General features: G+C 34.3%; 1 protein-coding gene across 8 annotated transcripts in view; it reads left to right on the top strand.

The window, feature by feature from the left end:
* PRMT3 (protein arginine methyltransferase 3) overlaps nt 1-16,196 on the top strand; it is a 133,496-nt gene that overhangs the window by 47,539 nt on the left and 69,761 nt on the right. For all 8 annotated transcript variants that reach the window (XM_033409393.2, XM_033409390.2, XM_049713487.1 and 5 more), the window contains one exon: nt 2,357-2,456. In XM_033409393.2, coding sequence (XP_033265284.2) covers nt 2,357-2,456 — 100 coding nt within the window. The remainder of the gene's footprint in view (nt 1-2,356; nt 2,457-16,196) is intronic.

Below are 16,196 nucleotides of genomic sequence, written 5' to 3'. Positions count from 1 at the left end.
AGATGACTAGGTTGTGAAGCTATAGAGAAAACCATAATTCAAAAAGACACATACACCCCAGTGTTCATTGCAGCACTATTTACAATAGCCAGGTCATGGAAGCAACCTAAATGCCCATCGACAGATGAATGGATAAAGAAAATGTGGTACATATATACAGTGGAATATTACTCAGCCCTAAAAAGGAACGAAATTGGGTCATTTTTAGAGATGTGGATGTTGTACAGAGTGAAGTAAGTCAGAAAGAGAAAAACAAATATCGTATATTAACGCATATATGTAGAACCTAGAAAAATGGTACAGATGAACGTTTTTGCAGGGCAGAAATTGAGACACAGATGTAGAAAACAAACGTATGGACACCAAGCGGGGAAAGCAGCGGCGGGATGTGTGTGTGTGCTGAATTGGGCGATTGGGATTGACACGTACACACTGATGTGTATAAGATTGATGACTAATAAGAACCTGCTGTATAAAAAAATAAAATAAAATTCAAAAATTTAAAAAGGAATGCTCATATATTGCTTGTTGGAATGTATAATTGTATATGAACTTTGTAAAACAAAATTGCAGTTTCCTAAAAAGTTCTATCACTTCCATTTAACAGAGCAGTTCTTGTACATAAATGTTAATAGCAGCTTTATTCATTATAGTACAAAGCTGGAATAATCCAGAATTCCATCCCCAGGTGTGTGGGTGAACAAAAGTGTTTTATTCATACAGTGGAATACTACTCAACAATACCTAGGAATAGAGCTACTGATATACAGAAACATATGCATGAATCTAAAAAGTATGCTTTTTGAAAGAAACCAGACACAAAGGGGTACATTCAGTATGATTCCATTTATGTAAAACTCTACAAAATAACAAACTTTAAAACAAATAAATTTATTTATTTATGGTTGCCGTTGGGTGTTTGTTGCAGTGTGCGGGCTTTCTGTAGTTGCGGCGAGCGGGGGCTACTCTTTGTTGCAGTGCGTGGGCTTCTCACTGAGGTGGCTTCTCTTGTTGTGGAGCACGGGCTCTAGGCACGCGGGCTTCAGTAGTTGTGGCTCGTGGGCTCAGTAGTTGTGGCTCGTGGGCTCTAGAGCTCAGTCTCAGTAGTCGTGGTACACAGGCTTAGTTGCTCCGCGGCATGTGGGATCTTCCCAGACCAGGGCTCAAACCCATGTCCCCTGCATTGGCAGGCAGATTCTTAACCACTGCACCACCAGGGAAGTCCCCAAAATACAAATTTTAATACGTAGTAAAAGAAAGAAATCAGTGCTTGCCTGTGGATGGGAGGATTTTCTGGAAGGAGCACTAATGAATCTTTGTAAGAAAATAGAAATGTCTGTATATTGATAGTGGTGGTGGTGGTCACCCAAGTATATCTGTTTTTTTTTTAATTCAATAAAATTTACCCTTAAAATGCATTTAATCTTACATATATAATATCTCAGTGAAATTTGGGTGGAAAATCCCTCCTTTGTTAGCAGAAGAAATCCTTTATAATTCAGATGTACATCCTTTGAAGGTTGTGAGTTTATTTAATTAGATACAAGCTTAGTAGCTTGCTTTTAGCTTTTTGGAATTATCTCTTTAACTCTGTTGTTCATTTGAAATTGCAAAAGGAGGGGGTGAAAAATATGTGCTAATCTAGTGATCAAGCATGTAAAAATATCTAATTAATGGTATTGGACAAGGTTAAATTATTTATGATGGGAGGAGAATTTCAAGTTTTACACAGCATACGGTATTTTGTTATTCATGATAATACGTTACCATTATATAGGGCTTGAGGATGTGTACATAGCTTTCACAAATATTTCATCCTCATAATAGACTGTGAAGTAGTTAGGGAAGGTATCATCTTTCTGTTTTACACCTGAACACACAGGCTCAGTGAGATTGTTACATAATTTGGTGAAGATCACTAAGCTGACAAGTGCTAGAGGACCTGGAAATCAGTGTAAGAGCTCTGGCCCTAACTGTCTCTCCACTGTGACACACTACTTCCCTTTAAAATATACTTTTGTTGTCTGGTCTGTCTGTCTCCACCTCTCCCTTTAAAAAAAAAAAAAAAAGACCCATTAACTTTATTGACATGTATTTTGAATAGAATTCGGGTTTCTTTTCATGCTGTAGTTTTAAATGCTGGTTTAGTTGTATTATTATATTAACCAGAAACATTCTGGGGGGTTCATGATGTGACCAAAAAGCAATTACAGTGCCCAGAGAATAAATAAACTTTGAAAAAACATACCTTTGGGTTCCATAAACTAAAATGAATGGTTGCCAAGAAATTATGTAATTTGACTAGTTTTCAGAATCTGTTTAACATACTAATTTAATTCATTATGACAATTTTCAGACTAAATAAACTTGAAGATACTATTATGCTAATTAAAGGAAAAATCGAAGAAGTTCGTCTTCCTGTAGAAAAAGTGGACGTTATTATATCCGAGTGGATGGTAAGTGTTTGCAGAGAAAACTACTTTTATTAATTTTTAAAGAAGGCAATGAATAAAGTAGCAGGTTTTCTGCGTTTAATTATATTTGATAAATGGCAAAATGGTAGCATTATTTTAAAAACAGCTACAGTCTTTTTATGGTAGTTTATTCTGAAATGGCACTTTACTGGCTATTTATAATTTTTTAAAGAAGAGGGTAAATTAGCCTTTTTGCTTTTAAAGTCATAATAAAGAATTATTATTTTTCTACTTTCTAGATTTGTAGAGACCTAAATATGTTTTCCTAAAAGCCTACAAGGACTAGTTAAGGATTTCCTAAGACTGTTTATGTCAGAATAATGTGATGTTGCCACTGTTGCTGTCATACTTAATATCCTATCTTTCTGATCTGTTAGGTCATGTAATCCGTGTCCTTTATCACATAAAATAGAATTTATTGGCATTATTAAGATAATAAAATTAAGGTACAATATATAGCTTTATAATTTGCTTTTGAAACCACAGATCAAGACTAGAGTATTTATTTTAAAGAGTCTGTAAAGTAAAACTAATGGTATTGTCAACTGATTTAACTCACTGATACGCCACTTCAATTAAGACAAGTATATATTATTTCCAGATATACGAAGATTTTTTTTTTAACCATTTGGAAGTTGTTAAGCTTTTTTTAAAAAGAAGTATTTGATAACATGTATTTTCATTAAATGAATTTATCAAAACTTCTCGAAAAGAATGAGTTTTGCTTTACAATTTTCTATAAATTTTGAATAAACATAGAAAATAATAATTCTAGCAAAATTGCACTGACTTCAGGAAGCTTTTGAAATGTTCAGTTTTAATGTAGTGGTTTTAATTTAGAGCCGGTGACAGTCACTGTTGTTGGCAGTTACTGTTTTGCATGTGAAACAGTGTGTTGATTTTTTCATGCTAGGCTTGGCTTTTAAGAATTCTTGATCACAATATCATTATTCTTCTTATGCCAAATAATTTGTATCAGCACCCTGATTTCCCTTATGAATTGAGTGAGAAGGAATGAATTTAGTATAATTAAAAATTCAGCATCTTTTTAAAGACTACAAAAAGGTGTTTTGGAGAAAGTACATTTGAGGCATCTGCTTGGCAACAACTTTAAGTAGTTTATACTAAATGTTGGCTGACATAATCCTCATTTCTCTAGGGACCATTTTATTTTTCTTGGAAAATGCATCTTTAAAATTAACCCGAATTACACTTGAAGCAAACTAAAAGGTAGACTTCACTAAACTTGCTGTCACCTCAGTTAACTAGCTGAGTAGTTCTTGCCCTGCCTAGCAGAATTATCCTTCTGGGTAGTGATGTTCTAGGAATTTTCATTTCAGAACTTGAAATGTGGTCTAGAAATATTAATATGCAATTGAAATCTTAGAGCCAGTTGGTATAATAATAAATGATAACTTAGCTAGGTTGAGTGAAATTATGAGATTGTTACAATTATGATGTGAACTTTACTGGAAGGTATGCTGGTCTTGGGCTTATTTTGCCCTCAGATCCATTTGACATCCTTCTTTTTTCTTCTGTCTGATTGGAGAAGGGCTACCGCTGCAGGTGGCTTTTCCTAGGCTCCTGTGGCAGCCAACTTCTATTGGGTTTGGGGAATCTAATGGCAAACACTAATGGGAGATTTATGGAAGGGAGAAGACAGGGCATTTCTCTACTTCTCTTTTGTCTCTAGTGGTGTTGCTGACAGAAGCTGTTTCTTTTGTGGCTCCAATTCCCACTTGTCATAATTCCAGCATCCACTGTGCGAACCTAGCCCTGGATCAGTGATTTTTCGTTTTGTTCCTCTAACTCTTGTAGTTAGACTCTAATTGATGTAAAGGACACCTTTCATTTTGGAAGATTAGTCAGGCATGATCTCTGCCTTTATCGGGAAGGCAGTGTCACAGAAACAATACTGAGTCACTGGAACCTGAGATGAAAGGGGTCAGTTGTTTGGAACCAAGGTGCTTTCAGAAGCCCTTCAGTAAGGGAAACAAATATATGTGTCCAGGAAGTGGTAACTAAGAACTTTCTTTCTTCCTCTTCACAAAGGTATAACTTAAGAGTGTGCATTATCTTACTATCTGCCTTTTCCTTGTAAGCATCAATGAGGTTGGAGTCTAGCAGATTGTGTTAAACGTGTTAGGTGGAGCATTAGACACTGTAATTTAAGGCAGTTACCGAATCATCTTTGTGGCTTGGCAGTATCATTTATAGTATCTTCTATAAGTAAGTCCCCTCCTAACTTTGGTACTTCTACTCGGATTTCTGAGCTGAGAAGCTGGAAAATTCTAATTACATAATTAAACAAGAAGAAGGTATGCTTCCTAAAATATATTCAAGATTTTTTTCAGATATTCCTACTTTGGCTTAAACAATGGGCAAGTGGCAAACAACTGACTATTCTAAATTTATTTTAAAGCCACATTTTCATGAAACAGCATTTAAAATTAAAATACCTTGCATAGAATCCTCTGTCTTTGATTTTTTTTTTTACATCAGTCAGGATGCAAAAATCTAGAATAATCCAAGTTCAAGCTATAGCATAGACTTTTTTTCTCTTTTTAAAAGTATTTTCAACAAGGAAGGGCCGAAAAAAGAAAATACCCTGCAGTATTGAACACAGATGTTTAATGGACGTGTAATCCAGTATAGCAATGTAGGCATCATATATTGCAGAGACGTACATCTGTTTTCTTCTACTATGGTCCACTAACTGATCCATGGCTTAATCTAGATATGTTTTTTGTCTACAGCTGTTCATGCACTTTGCTTTTATTTTGGAAGATGTTCTTAGATAAGAATGTAATTTTAAAAGCCAAATCATTGCTGTTAGCATGTCAATTTAATAAACTATCACTTGTCTCTTAGATTTATGCATTTCTACATTTAGATTTGCATTTAATTTTACATTTTCATTTTTATTGAATGAAATTTCTATTTGATAAAATTGTTATAATTTAAATAAAAAGTTTAATTTCTATAGGATGTTAATTTTCATGCCTATGAGTATCTGTTCTCATTTTTTACATTTTACTTACCAACAGAGCCATTCTTTATGACTTCCCATTTCTGATCACCTAATAAAACTTCAAAGTAAGCATCCCTAATTCTTGTCCTGTGAGCCAGTAAAGCCAGATTGACTCATTTGATGTTGCTCTTTTCTGTCTAAGTTTTCAGCATGACCTCCTTACAAATAGATAGATAAGATCCTGGCATTGCATGATACAACTGCCAGAGGTGATTCTTGTTTGGACATGTTATTTTCTGTCATCAGGACCATCAGGAAAATTATACATTAGGTGAATTTACATTGTCATGATCACTTATAATATACATTCAGGTTGTCTAAAGTCCTTTGTAATTTTTCTGTCTAGATTTCTGTCTATAATTTTCTGTACATCACAGGAAGGCAAGGATGTAGCATGTGACAGAGCTAAGAATATTGCTCCAGAGTCAGACCACCTGAATTCTTGGCCCTGTTTTGCCGCACCTAGGTTTGTTACTTTGGGCATGTTACTGAACCTCTCTGTGAGTCAGTTTCCTTTTCTATAAAATGATGATAACAGTAGTACCTACTTCACAGGGTTTTTGTGAGGATTAAATGGAATTAATACCTGTAAATGTCATAAAACATTCTGGCACATAATAAGACCTCAGTAATTAGCCATTCCGTTTTGAAAGTTACACAAACTTTTAAGCAATCTGTAACTAGTGCGTGAGCTGCTTGAGTAGGTTATTCAATAAATAAAAGTTGGGAATGGTAATATACATGAAATAAAGAATATTAATACTTGAGGGAAGAACATTCTTGGGGCTTCTGCCTTGGCTTATTAGCCCTTTGTAAGAGCAAAAGGTCCTCTGTTTCCATGGCTAGCATGTACTAATTGACTCTGCCTATGATGAGTGCAAAGAAGTATGATAATCAGCTGATGGATGTGGATTACTGGGGTTAGGGATATTTTTGATATTTTTCTTAATATGAATTAAAATGTATTATATGTATGTTTCAAGAAAAAGTCTCAGTTTGCTGCTCTGTAAACAAATTTTAGGTAGTACTGATAATACCTAATTATTTTACATAAAATATAAAATGCATATTCAGTAGGGCTTTTTTGAGTACTCCAAATATTAACAGAGAGATAGTTACTGTATTTGAACACTGAAAGGAAAATTGTGGTTTATAAGCATGATTTTTTCACAGATGTGCTGACATCTGAATTAAGAATAAAATGAAAACAAAGACAGTAAAAATGTAATTAAGAATAGGCCTCTTGGACTTCCATGGTGGGCACAGTGGTTAAGAATCTGCCTGCCAATGCTGGGGACACGGGTTTGAGCCCTGGTCCGGGAAAATGCCACATGCCTTCTAACAACTAAGCCCGTGTGCCACAACTACTGAGCCTGCGCTCTAGAGCCCGCGAGCCACAACTACGGAAGCCCACGCGCGTAGAGCCTGTGCTCTGCAACAAGAAGAGCCACTGCAATGAGAAGCCCACGCACCGCAATGAAGAGTAGCCTCTGCTCGCTGCAGCTAGAGAAAGCCCGCGCACAGCGACAAAGATGCAACGCAGCCAAAAATAAAATAAATTAAAACAAATAAATTTATCCAAAAAAAATAGGCCTCTTATGTATAATTATTTCAGTTTTATAATCTTTACATTTGTTCTTAGCTGTACTCTTAACCACTCCCCATCCTCCCCTTTATTTAATCTTAATGTTTGTTTAAATTAAAACTCACATGACACTCTGCAGCCATTTTATTTCTTACTCTAGAGAGGAGACCGTTTTGTAATAGTGGAATCTTGGTAGCTGTAGGGAAAATTTAACCCTTTGAGAAATTGTTTAAGTGGATCTCAGGCTATTTTATATTGCAGGTATGTTAGAAAAGTATAGTAATATGTATCATATTCAAATATATGCTGTTTTTTTTCTGTGCTTGAGACCAAATTTAAGTGAAAATGTTTAGTCCCTTAAGGAAAGTTGTTTATGTTGAAGCAGTTATGTGTTGTGGGTAACTTTTTGCTTTTGAAACATAATATTTTAGATGTTTTATATCTCTTTCATCACATTTCTGGAAGTTGCATTTGCTAAGAGATTCAGTGCATCATATGTGATTGATTCAATTGGATTTATTTGCTTTTTGGCTCTCCATAATCCATGTTGCATTCTAGTTGTGCTTAATGTTTGCTCAATGAGTTGTAAATTATTCTAATTATGAAGATAAAGGGCATAAGTTATTCAGGAGTGTGTATCAACTGTCCTTACAGAAACTTTTCACTATATTAGCCAGAGGACATGAAATATTTGTTAATTTTTATTTCAAACTCAAAATTGTATAGCAATTAAAAAAATTTTTTTTCAGTAAAACTGTTTACCTCTACCTGGGAGTGAAAGTAAGCTCCTAAATTTTAACAGTTTGCATTCGCAGACAGATGGGCATTCATTACAAACTCGGATTGTTTCATGTAACTCAGTTGTCTCAGTCATAATTACTATAATAATTAGTATGAAGTGGTTCTACTTAAGAATTATCTTAGGACAGATATTTGAGTAATCATATGAATGCCACCAATTTGTAATAAATAATACCTGCTCCAGTGCTCCACAACCTGGATTTAGAGAACCCCCAATCATGTGTTTGAGAAATAACAAATTATATCTGTGTGAAGATTCAAGGGGGGCATTATTAGTATTTTTATGGAGTGGAATGCAAAATTCTTACAGATTTTTAAAGTAAAACACCTGCCTTCTTTTTTGAGCCCTTGCAGAGCTGATTTTAGTAAGGTACTCCCTAATTCCTTGGGAATTCCAATTCATTCTCTTTAACCATTAGAAATCCTTTAAGGGACAAGTTTAAGAAGCCATGACTTACACTGCTTTTTGAAACTGATTTAAAGGACTTGATGGAGATAATTGTCCTCTTAGTTTTCATCCCTTTTAGCATAGATCTTTCATACTCTCTTTAATAGATCCTCCAAATTGGCAAAATTTAGGTGACAGGACTCTGAAGTAATTATTTATTTAGGTGAAATGAAAATTTTAGCTGGAGTTAGTTAACATTAAATGTTGATCTGTTCTTATTAATGACTTTCTTGACCTCTCAATACATTACTTGTTTTGAGTAAATTTTTCGATGGTGGGTATACATTGATTTGGTTGGCTCCATTTTCACTCTCTTTCCTCTATACCTTTTTAATACTAGAATATTTATTTGGAGATATCCAATTTAAAGTCAGGACTACAGCTTTGAAGTTGAATGAATGTAAGGTTAACTGACCTTTTCATGAATTCAGTCTTCAACCTTATTTTTATTAATTTGTGCTTCTGTCCAGTAAAAGGAAGAATAAACCCGAGGCTTAATCTGTTCCCTTAATGAAATTTCTGTTTCATTAAGAAATTAAATGTGATTTGTCTTGATCAGTTTTGCTAAGGGTTTATCATTTAATACGCTTTTCAAAGACCCCAAATTTTGGCTTTGTTGATTTTTTTCTATCATACATTTATTTTCTATTATTTATTTCTGACCTTATTATTTCCCTCTACTCTTTTAGTTTGACTTGCTGCTTTTATTCTAGCTCCTTGAAATGGAAGCTTATTAGATCATTGATTTTCAGATTTTCATTTTCTAATATTTTGCATTTGAGGCTTATATTTCTAAGTACTGATTTAAGTAATTTAAAAGAATAGTTCTAAGTGTTACTTTTTTTCTGAAATGCTGTTATTAAAAGAAAAACCAAACTACTGTCATATTTTAGAATTAATCTACCATTAAAAAAACAAAGGCACTGGTACTTCTTGTGTTAAGGCTTAACTAAGTGCTGTAAGGGACCCTCTTATTGCAGAACCACAAAACCCCTGAAGAATATACATTTTATGTTTTTTTTTTCTTATTATGGAAGTCAGTTTTGCTGTTATTTTCTCTTTTCTGGTTCAGTTGTGTGTGACTATATTTTTTTTATTTTATTTTTATTATTTTTTTTGCAGTACGCGGGCCTCTCATTGCTGTGGCCTCTCCCTTTGCGGAGCACAGGCTCCAGACGTGCAGGCTCAGCGGCCGTGGCTCACAGGCCCAGCCGCTCCGCGGCATGTGGGATCTTCCCAGACCAGGGCATGAACCCATGTCCCCTGCATCGGCAGGCGGACTCTCAACCACTAGCGCCACCAGGGAAGCCCATGACTATATTTTTTAAAAGAGAAGGAACACAATTTTAAATAAATTTTATTTTATTAAATAAACATGAAACCAGAATATGATTTGCATCACTGGCAATCCACTAAGAGATTACAAAAACAGAAAGAAATCTCATCCTTTTATATAACCAAGCACATACAACCCATTGCATACATGTTCTCAAGATAAACAGTATTATTGACTGGTTTTAATTGCTAATTTTTGCTCATTTCTTTATGTAATTTGGGAGGGAAATTCTAGAGTGCAGTTATATAAATGTGTAAGAACTAACAGTTTTAAATGAGCTTATAGCTCATTTTGGCATTGTCTTCTATGAAATTTCTGTTCATTTATTTTGCTTATCATTGTATTTGGGATTTTTGTCTTTTTATTATTTTTCTGAAAGAGTTTCTTATTTATTCTAGTTACCAATGTGTTACTAGGGCTATTCTTTTTTTTTTTTTTTTTTTTTGCTGTACACAGGCCTCTCACTGTTGTGGCCTCTCCTGTTGCGGAGGCTCCGGATGCGCAGGCTCAGCGGCCATGGCTCACGGGCCCAGCCACTCTGCGGCATGTGGGATCTTCCTGGATCGGGGCACGAACCCATGTCCCCTGCATCGGCAGGCGGACTCTCAACCACTGCGCCACCAGGGAAGCCCTAGGGCTATTCTCATATCTTTTGCTTCTCCTTGTTTCTGGGCACATAGGAGAATTTATCTTTCTGTCTCCTTTGAAGTTAGATGTGACCCTATGACTTGCCTGACTCCCTTAGTGATTATAATAAGCAGTGCTTCTTGTCAACCTGTAATACCAGAAATACACCTTTTTTTTTTGTTTTAGGTGATTATTTGGATGGTGTTTGTTAATGCAGGGTAACCCAGCTTGTCTTGACAGATACATTATTCTCTATTAATTATGTTTGTTGGCAGTGTGTGGCTTGTCAGTTCATTATTTTTTTGATATGATTTGATGAATAGACATTCTTAATTTTTGTGTATCAAATTTATCAAACTTCTTTATGGTTTGAGTTTTTCATATCTTGTTTAATAAATCTTTCTAGACTTACCATTGTATATTTATTAGACTTCTCCATCTTCCATGCCTCCTCACCTTTTCATATTTTCTAATGTTTTGGCTTTCTGGACTGCATTCTGGATAATTTTTTTCAGTTCAGTCCACCAATTCTGAAGTTAGTTTTAATCTGTTAAACAAATCCATTGTTTTTTACTTTCCTTTTTTTTTTTACTTCTAGGTTTGTTTTTTCAATTGAAGTATAGTTGACTTACAATATTCTGTTAGTTTCAGGTGTACAGCATAGTGATTCAGGATTTTTGCAGATTATATTCCGTTATAGGTTATTACAGGGTAATGGGTGTGATTCATATGCTATGTAGCATATCCTTGTTGCTTATGTATTTTATATATGGTAGTTTGTATCTGTTAATCCCATACCCCTAATTTTTCCCTTCCCCTTTCCCTCTCCCCTTTGTAATGTTTCATATATCTGTGAGTCTGTTTCTGTTTTGCATATACATTCATTGTGTTAATTTTTAGATTCCACATATAAATGATATATAGTATTTGGCTTTCTCTGTCTGATTTATTTCACTAAGCATAAAATTCTCTAGGTCCATCCACATTGTTGTAAATGGCAGTATTTCATTACTTTTCGTGGCTGAGTAATATTCCTCTGTGTGTGTGTGTGTGTGTGTGTGTGTGTATCACATCTTAAGCTAGTCATCTGGTGGTGGGAACTTGAGTTGTTTCCGTGTCTTGACTATTGTCAAGCCACTAGCGCCACCAGAGAAGCCCTCATAAATCTTTAATTAAGCTTTTGGTTTTGATATAATTGTAGATTATCACATACAATTATAGAAAATTACACAGAGATTCCCTGTACTTTTATACCCAGTTTCTGTCAATGATAACATCTTGAAAAACTATCGTGCAATGGCACAGCCAGGATACTGATACTGATATCATTGAGATACAGAACAGTTCCATCACTACAAGGAGCCCTCCTATTGTCCTTGTCCAATCCCAGCCTTGACCTGTGGTAAACACTAATCTTTTCTCAGTTTCTTTCATTTTGTCTTTTCAAGAATGCTGTGTAGGAGACTTCCCTGGCGTTCCAGGGGTTAAGCCTTCATCTTCCAGTGCAGGGGCTGGGGGTTGGATCCCTGGTCAGCAGCTAAGATCCCCTATGCCTTGGGCATCCAAAACACCAAAACATAAAACAGAAGCAATATTGTAACAAATTCAATAAAGACTTTTAAAATGGTCCACATCAAAAAAAAAATGCTGTGTAAATGGAATCATACAGTATCTGACCTTTTGGTACTGGCTTTTTTCACTTAGCATAATTCACTGAAAATTCATCCAAATTATGACTCGTGTCAATAGTCTGTTCCTTATTTCTGAGTATTATTCTATGGTGTGGATGTACCACAGTTGGTTTAACCATTCGTCTTTTGAAAGACATCCAGTAGTCTGGGGCTGTTACAAATAAAGCTTTATGAACATTTGTGTATAGATTTTTGTGTGAACATAAGTTTTCATTTCTTTCAGAGAAGTGCCCAAGAGTATAATTGCTAATCATATAGTAATTGTATGTTTCGTTCTATAAGAAACTGTCAAATTATTTTCCAGAGGGGCTGTACTATTTTCTATTCCTACTAGCAACATATAAGTGATCCAGTGTCGCCACATCCTTGCCAACATTTCCTATTGTCACTATTTTTTTCATTTAAGCCACTGATGTGTAGTTTTATCTCATTGTGCTTTTAATTTGCATTTCTCTAATGGCTTATGATGTGAAACATCTATTCATATATTTATTTGCTGTCTGTATCTCCTCTTCAGTGAATTGTGTGTTTCTGTCTTTTGTTCATTTTCTAATTGGACATTTTTTCAGTGTTGAGTTTGATAGTTCTTTTTACCAGTTCTTTTATCGGATATGTAGTTTACAAATATTTTCTCCCACTTTGTAACTAGTCCTCTTAACAGAGCCTTTTGCAGAGCAAAAGTTTTTAATATTGATGAGGTACAAATTATGTTTTTATTTTTATGCATCATGCTCTTGGTATCAAAATCTTGGTATCTAAAATCTCTTAATCTGTAGGTTCACCTTCCTCTTTTTTTTTTATCATGCAATTCTTTGAAGAAACTGGGCCATTTTTCCTGTAGAATTTTCCACGGTCTGGATTTTGATGATTACATCCTCATGGTGTCATTTAATATGTTTTTCCATCCCTTGTATTTCTTGTAAACTTGAAATACAAGGTCAAGAAATAGAGGATTAACAAGTTCAAGGGGTTTTTCCCCCCAGAACACCTCATGTGTGATGGTGGTGATTGGTTTCTATTGTATTGAGTCAAGGGACTCTTAGTGTTTGGCTGTCTCTGTTACATTGAGATGGATAATTGCTTTTGGAGTTGTCAGCCTAATCTACTTATTATAAAGTTCCCTATCAGCCTTTGACTTAAAGATTTTAGAATTCATTGAAAATGATTTCTTAGATTCATTATTTCATTAGAAGTTATAAAATTGTGATATTCTAATTATATCATTTATTCTTTGTTAGGTGAAGTTATTCTGTAAGTACTCTCATCAAACATTTGGTTATAAACTATAGTTTATATAGGAAAAAGGGGATAAATGCCGTATATTTTCTACTTAACATTTTCAGAATAATGAACCGTTTCCCTAGCATTTTCTAAAGGGATTTTTTTGGTTTGTTTTTAGTGTCATTATGAACTCATGGACTTTTAACATATTTGATGTGTTTTGAACCATTGTAATTACTATTTTTGGTGTTCGCACTGGCCTATTTTTAGCTAATGACAGACATTTGAACTTGCCTCTTATATCCCTTTAACAATTCCTAGTTGTCTTCAATATAATAATGAAAAACAGAAAATATAAGTATGTTTATGTTTCAGATTATACTTTCTGGTACTATAAGATATTTTATAGTCATTTTATACTGCCTAAACAGGGAATCAAAGAATCCTGGTTCTTTCATTGGAAAACGGTATATATAGAGATCACAGTCTGGGTTCTAGGAGTGCTCATTGCTACTGTACTGCCATCGGTTGTATGTTGTTCTTAGTGGACAGGTATAGCTATTTTTTTTAATATTAAAAAAACCATGAGTTTACACTGATATTTCCAATTTAAGATTATGGAATTTTTACTTAGAATCTTTAATTTTGTACTGTATCTCTTTTTCTTCTATGTAGAAAATATTAATTCTTAAAATAATAATTGTTTATTTACTTTATCATATAATAGATTACCTATAATAGTTTTAAATTTTTTATATCAATTTTACTACTAACAATAAGATTTCTAATGCAGTTTATGATCCCTCTATATTTTCTTTTGTCCTAGAGTATATCTCATGGAAATACACAGTCTAAATACTGTGTTTCAAAGTTACTTGAATTAATTATTTTCCTCTGGTTATGTAACGAACTTGACATACAATCAGATTTATTTGTTTACTTTTCCTTCAATCTGGGAGAATTGCTTCTTTTTCCTTTTTTAGTTTAATTTTGTTTTAATTACAAAAACATTTATGTGGTTCCATTCCTTTTGTCCCTTAGTGAATAGATAACCTTTTAAAATTTTTTTTTTAGCTTTTGGTTTATTAAAAAGATATTAGATATGTATATACTTATATTTTCACCCTATGTTACGCAGAGTTAACATACTCTATGCATTGTTCTATGCTTTGCTTTTTAAATTTAAAATTATATCTTGGCCATCACTCTGTATCATTATAGAAAGATACACCTCATTCCTTTCTATGGCTATATAATACTCTATTGTACAGATAAATATAATGTATATAACTAACACTCATTTAAATTTCTATCATTCTTTTGCTGTTACAGCTAATACTGTGTTGAACATTCTTGTACATATTTCATTTCATCTTCCTGGAAGTGGGATTGATGGGTCAAAGGGTTAATGCATATGCATATGCAATCTTAACAGTTTTTGCCAAGTTCTCCTCAGCACTTACCTTACCATTCTGCTTTCTTACCAACAGTAATATGAGAATACCTGTTTTTTCACAGTCTTGACAACAGAGTATGTTGCAGAATCACTTTTAAATTGCTGAGGTTTTTCCTGCCACCTAGACATTGTAAATTAAGATTGTATATTTGCATGAGGACTGGCTTATGTTAAGAATTATTGGAGGCGGGGTTGGGGCGGAGGGGAGTATGTGTTTGACCACCCAACACCAAGGTTCTAAACTGGGTTGTCGGGGAGGGAGCAGGGTGGCAGCAGGTGAGATTTTAAATTTACATTTACTCTGTAGATATATTGGTTGTCTCTGTTTTGTTATTTGGGTCTTCTTTTCCTCACTTTGGCTGGACCATGGGTTTTATCTCCCGTTTTTCCATGTTTATGTACTAGCTTTAGCAAATGGCTCTCAAGGTGAAAGCCAGCTTACTGATGCATCTAACTAGATGTTCTTTTTTTTCTTCTGGCGTATATGTTGTACTTAGAGGATCAGGAGCTCCTAAAATGCATTGGTGCAGGAAACGGAATGAGATCTTGTTCTTTAAGCCCTGAATCATACTGTTAATAGAGTTCATCTTTCCTGTAGTCTCAAACATCTATAATTTACGAGTTTTGTAGGACCACCATGTTAAATATAAGTATAACTTAATTAATTCTCATCAGTAAAAGTGCTAGCAAGTAATTTAGTTGTATTTTTAAGAGTAGAATTTCCAGTTATAATTAATGATTTTTTTCAATCACCGTGCAGGATTGGAATATTGTTTTAGAAATACAGATGTATCTTTCTCCAAAGAAGAAATGCAGATGGCCAACAGGCACATGAAAAAGTACTCAGTAGTGCTAATTATTTGAGAAATGCAAATCAAAACTACAATGAGGTATTACCTCACACCGATCAGAATGGCCATCATCAAAAAGTCTACAAATAATAAATGCTGGAGAGGGTGTGGGGAAAAAAGGAATCCTTCTACACTGTTGGTGAGGATGTAAATTGGTACAGCCACTGTGGAGAACAGAATGAAGGTTCCTTAGAAAACTAAAAATAGAGTTGCCATATGGTCTAGCAATTCCACTCCTGGGTGTATATCTGGAGAAAATTAATTCAAAAAGATACGTGTACCGAAGGGTTCATAGCATCACTATTTATAATAGCCAAGACATGGAAGCAACCTAAAAGTCCATCGATAGATGAGTGGATAAAGAAGATGTAGCATATATATACAATGGAATATTAGTCATACAGAAGAATGAAATAATGCCATTTGCAGCAACATAGATGGACCTAGAGATTATATTAACTCACGTAAGAGAAAGACAAATATGATATCACTTTTATGTGGAATCTAAAAAAAAAAAGATACAAATGAACTTATTTACAAAATTGAAACAAACTCACAGACATAGAAAACAAATTTATGGTTACCAAAGGGGAAGGAGGGGTGATAAATTGTGAGTTTGGGATTAACATATACACACTACTATATATAATATAAATATATATATAACAGGGACCT

This window comes from Orcinus orca, chromosome 8 (assembly GCF_937001465.1).
Source record: "Orcinus orca chromosome 8, mOrcOrc1.1, whole genome shotgun sequence".
NCBI classification, from domain to species: domain Eukaryota; kingdom Metazoa; phylum Chordata; class Mammalia; order Artiodactyla; family Delphinidae; genus Orcinus; species Orcinus orca.
The sequence above is the reverse complement of the archived record's forward strand: the minus strand, read 5'-3'. Positions and strand labels throughout refer to the sequence as shown.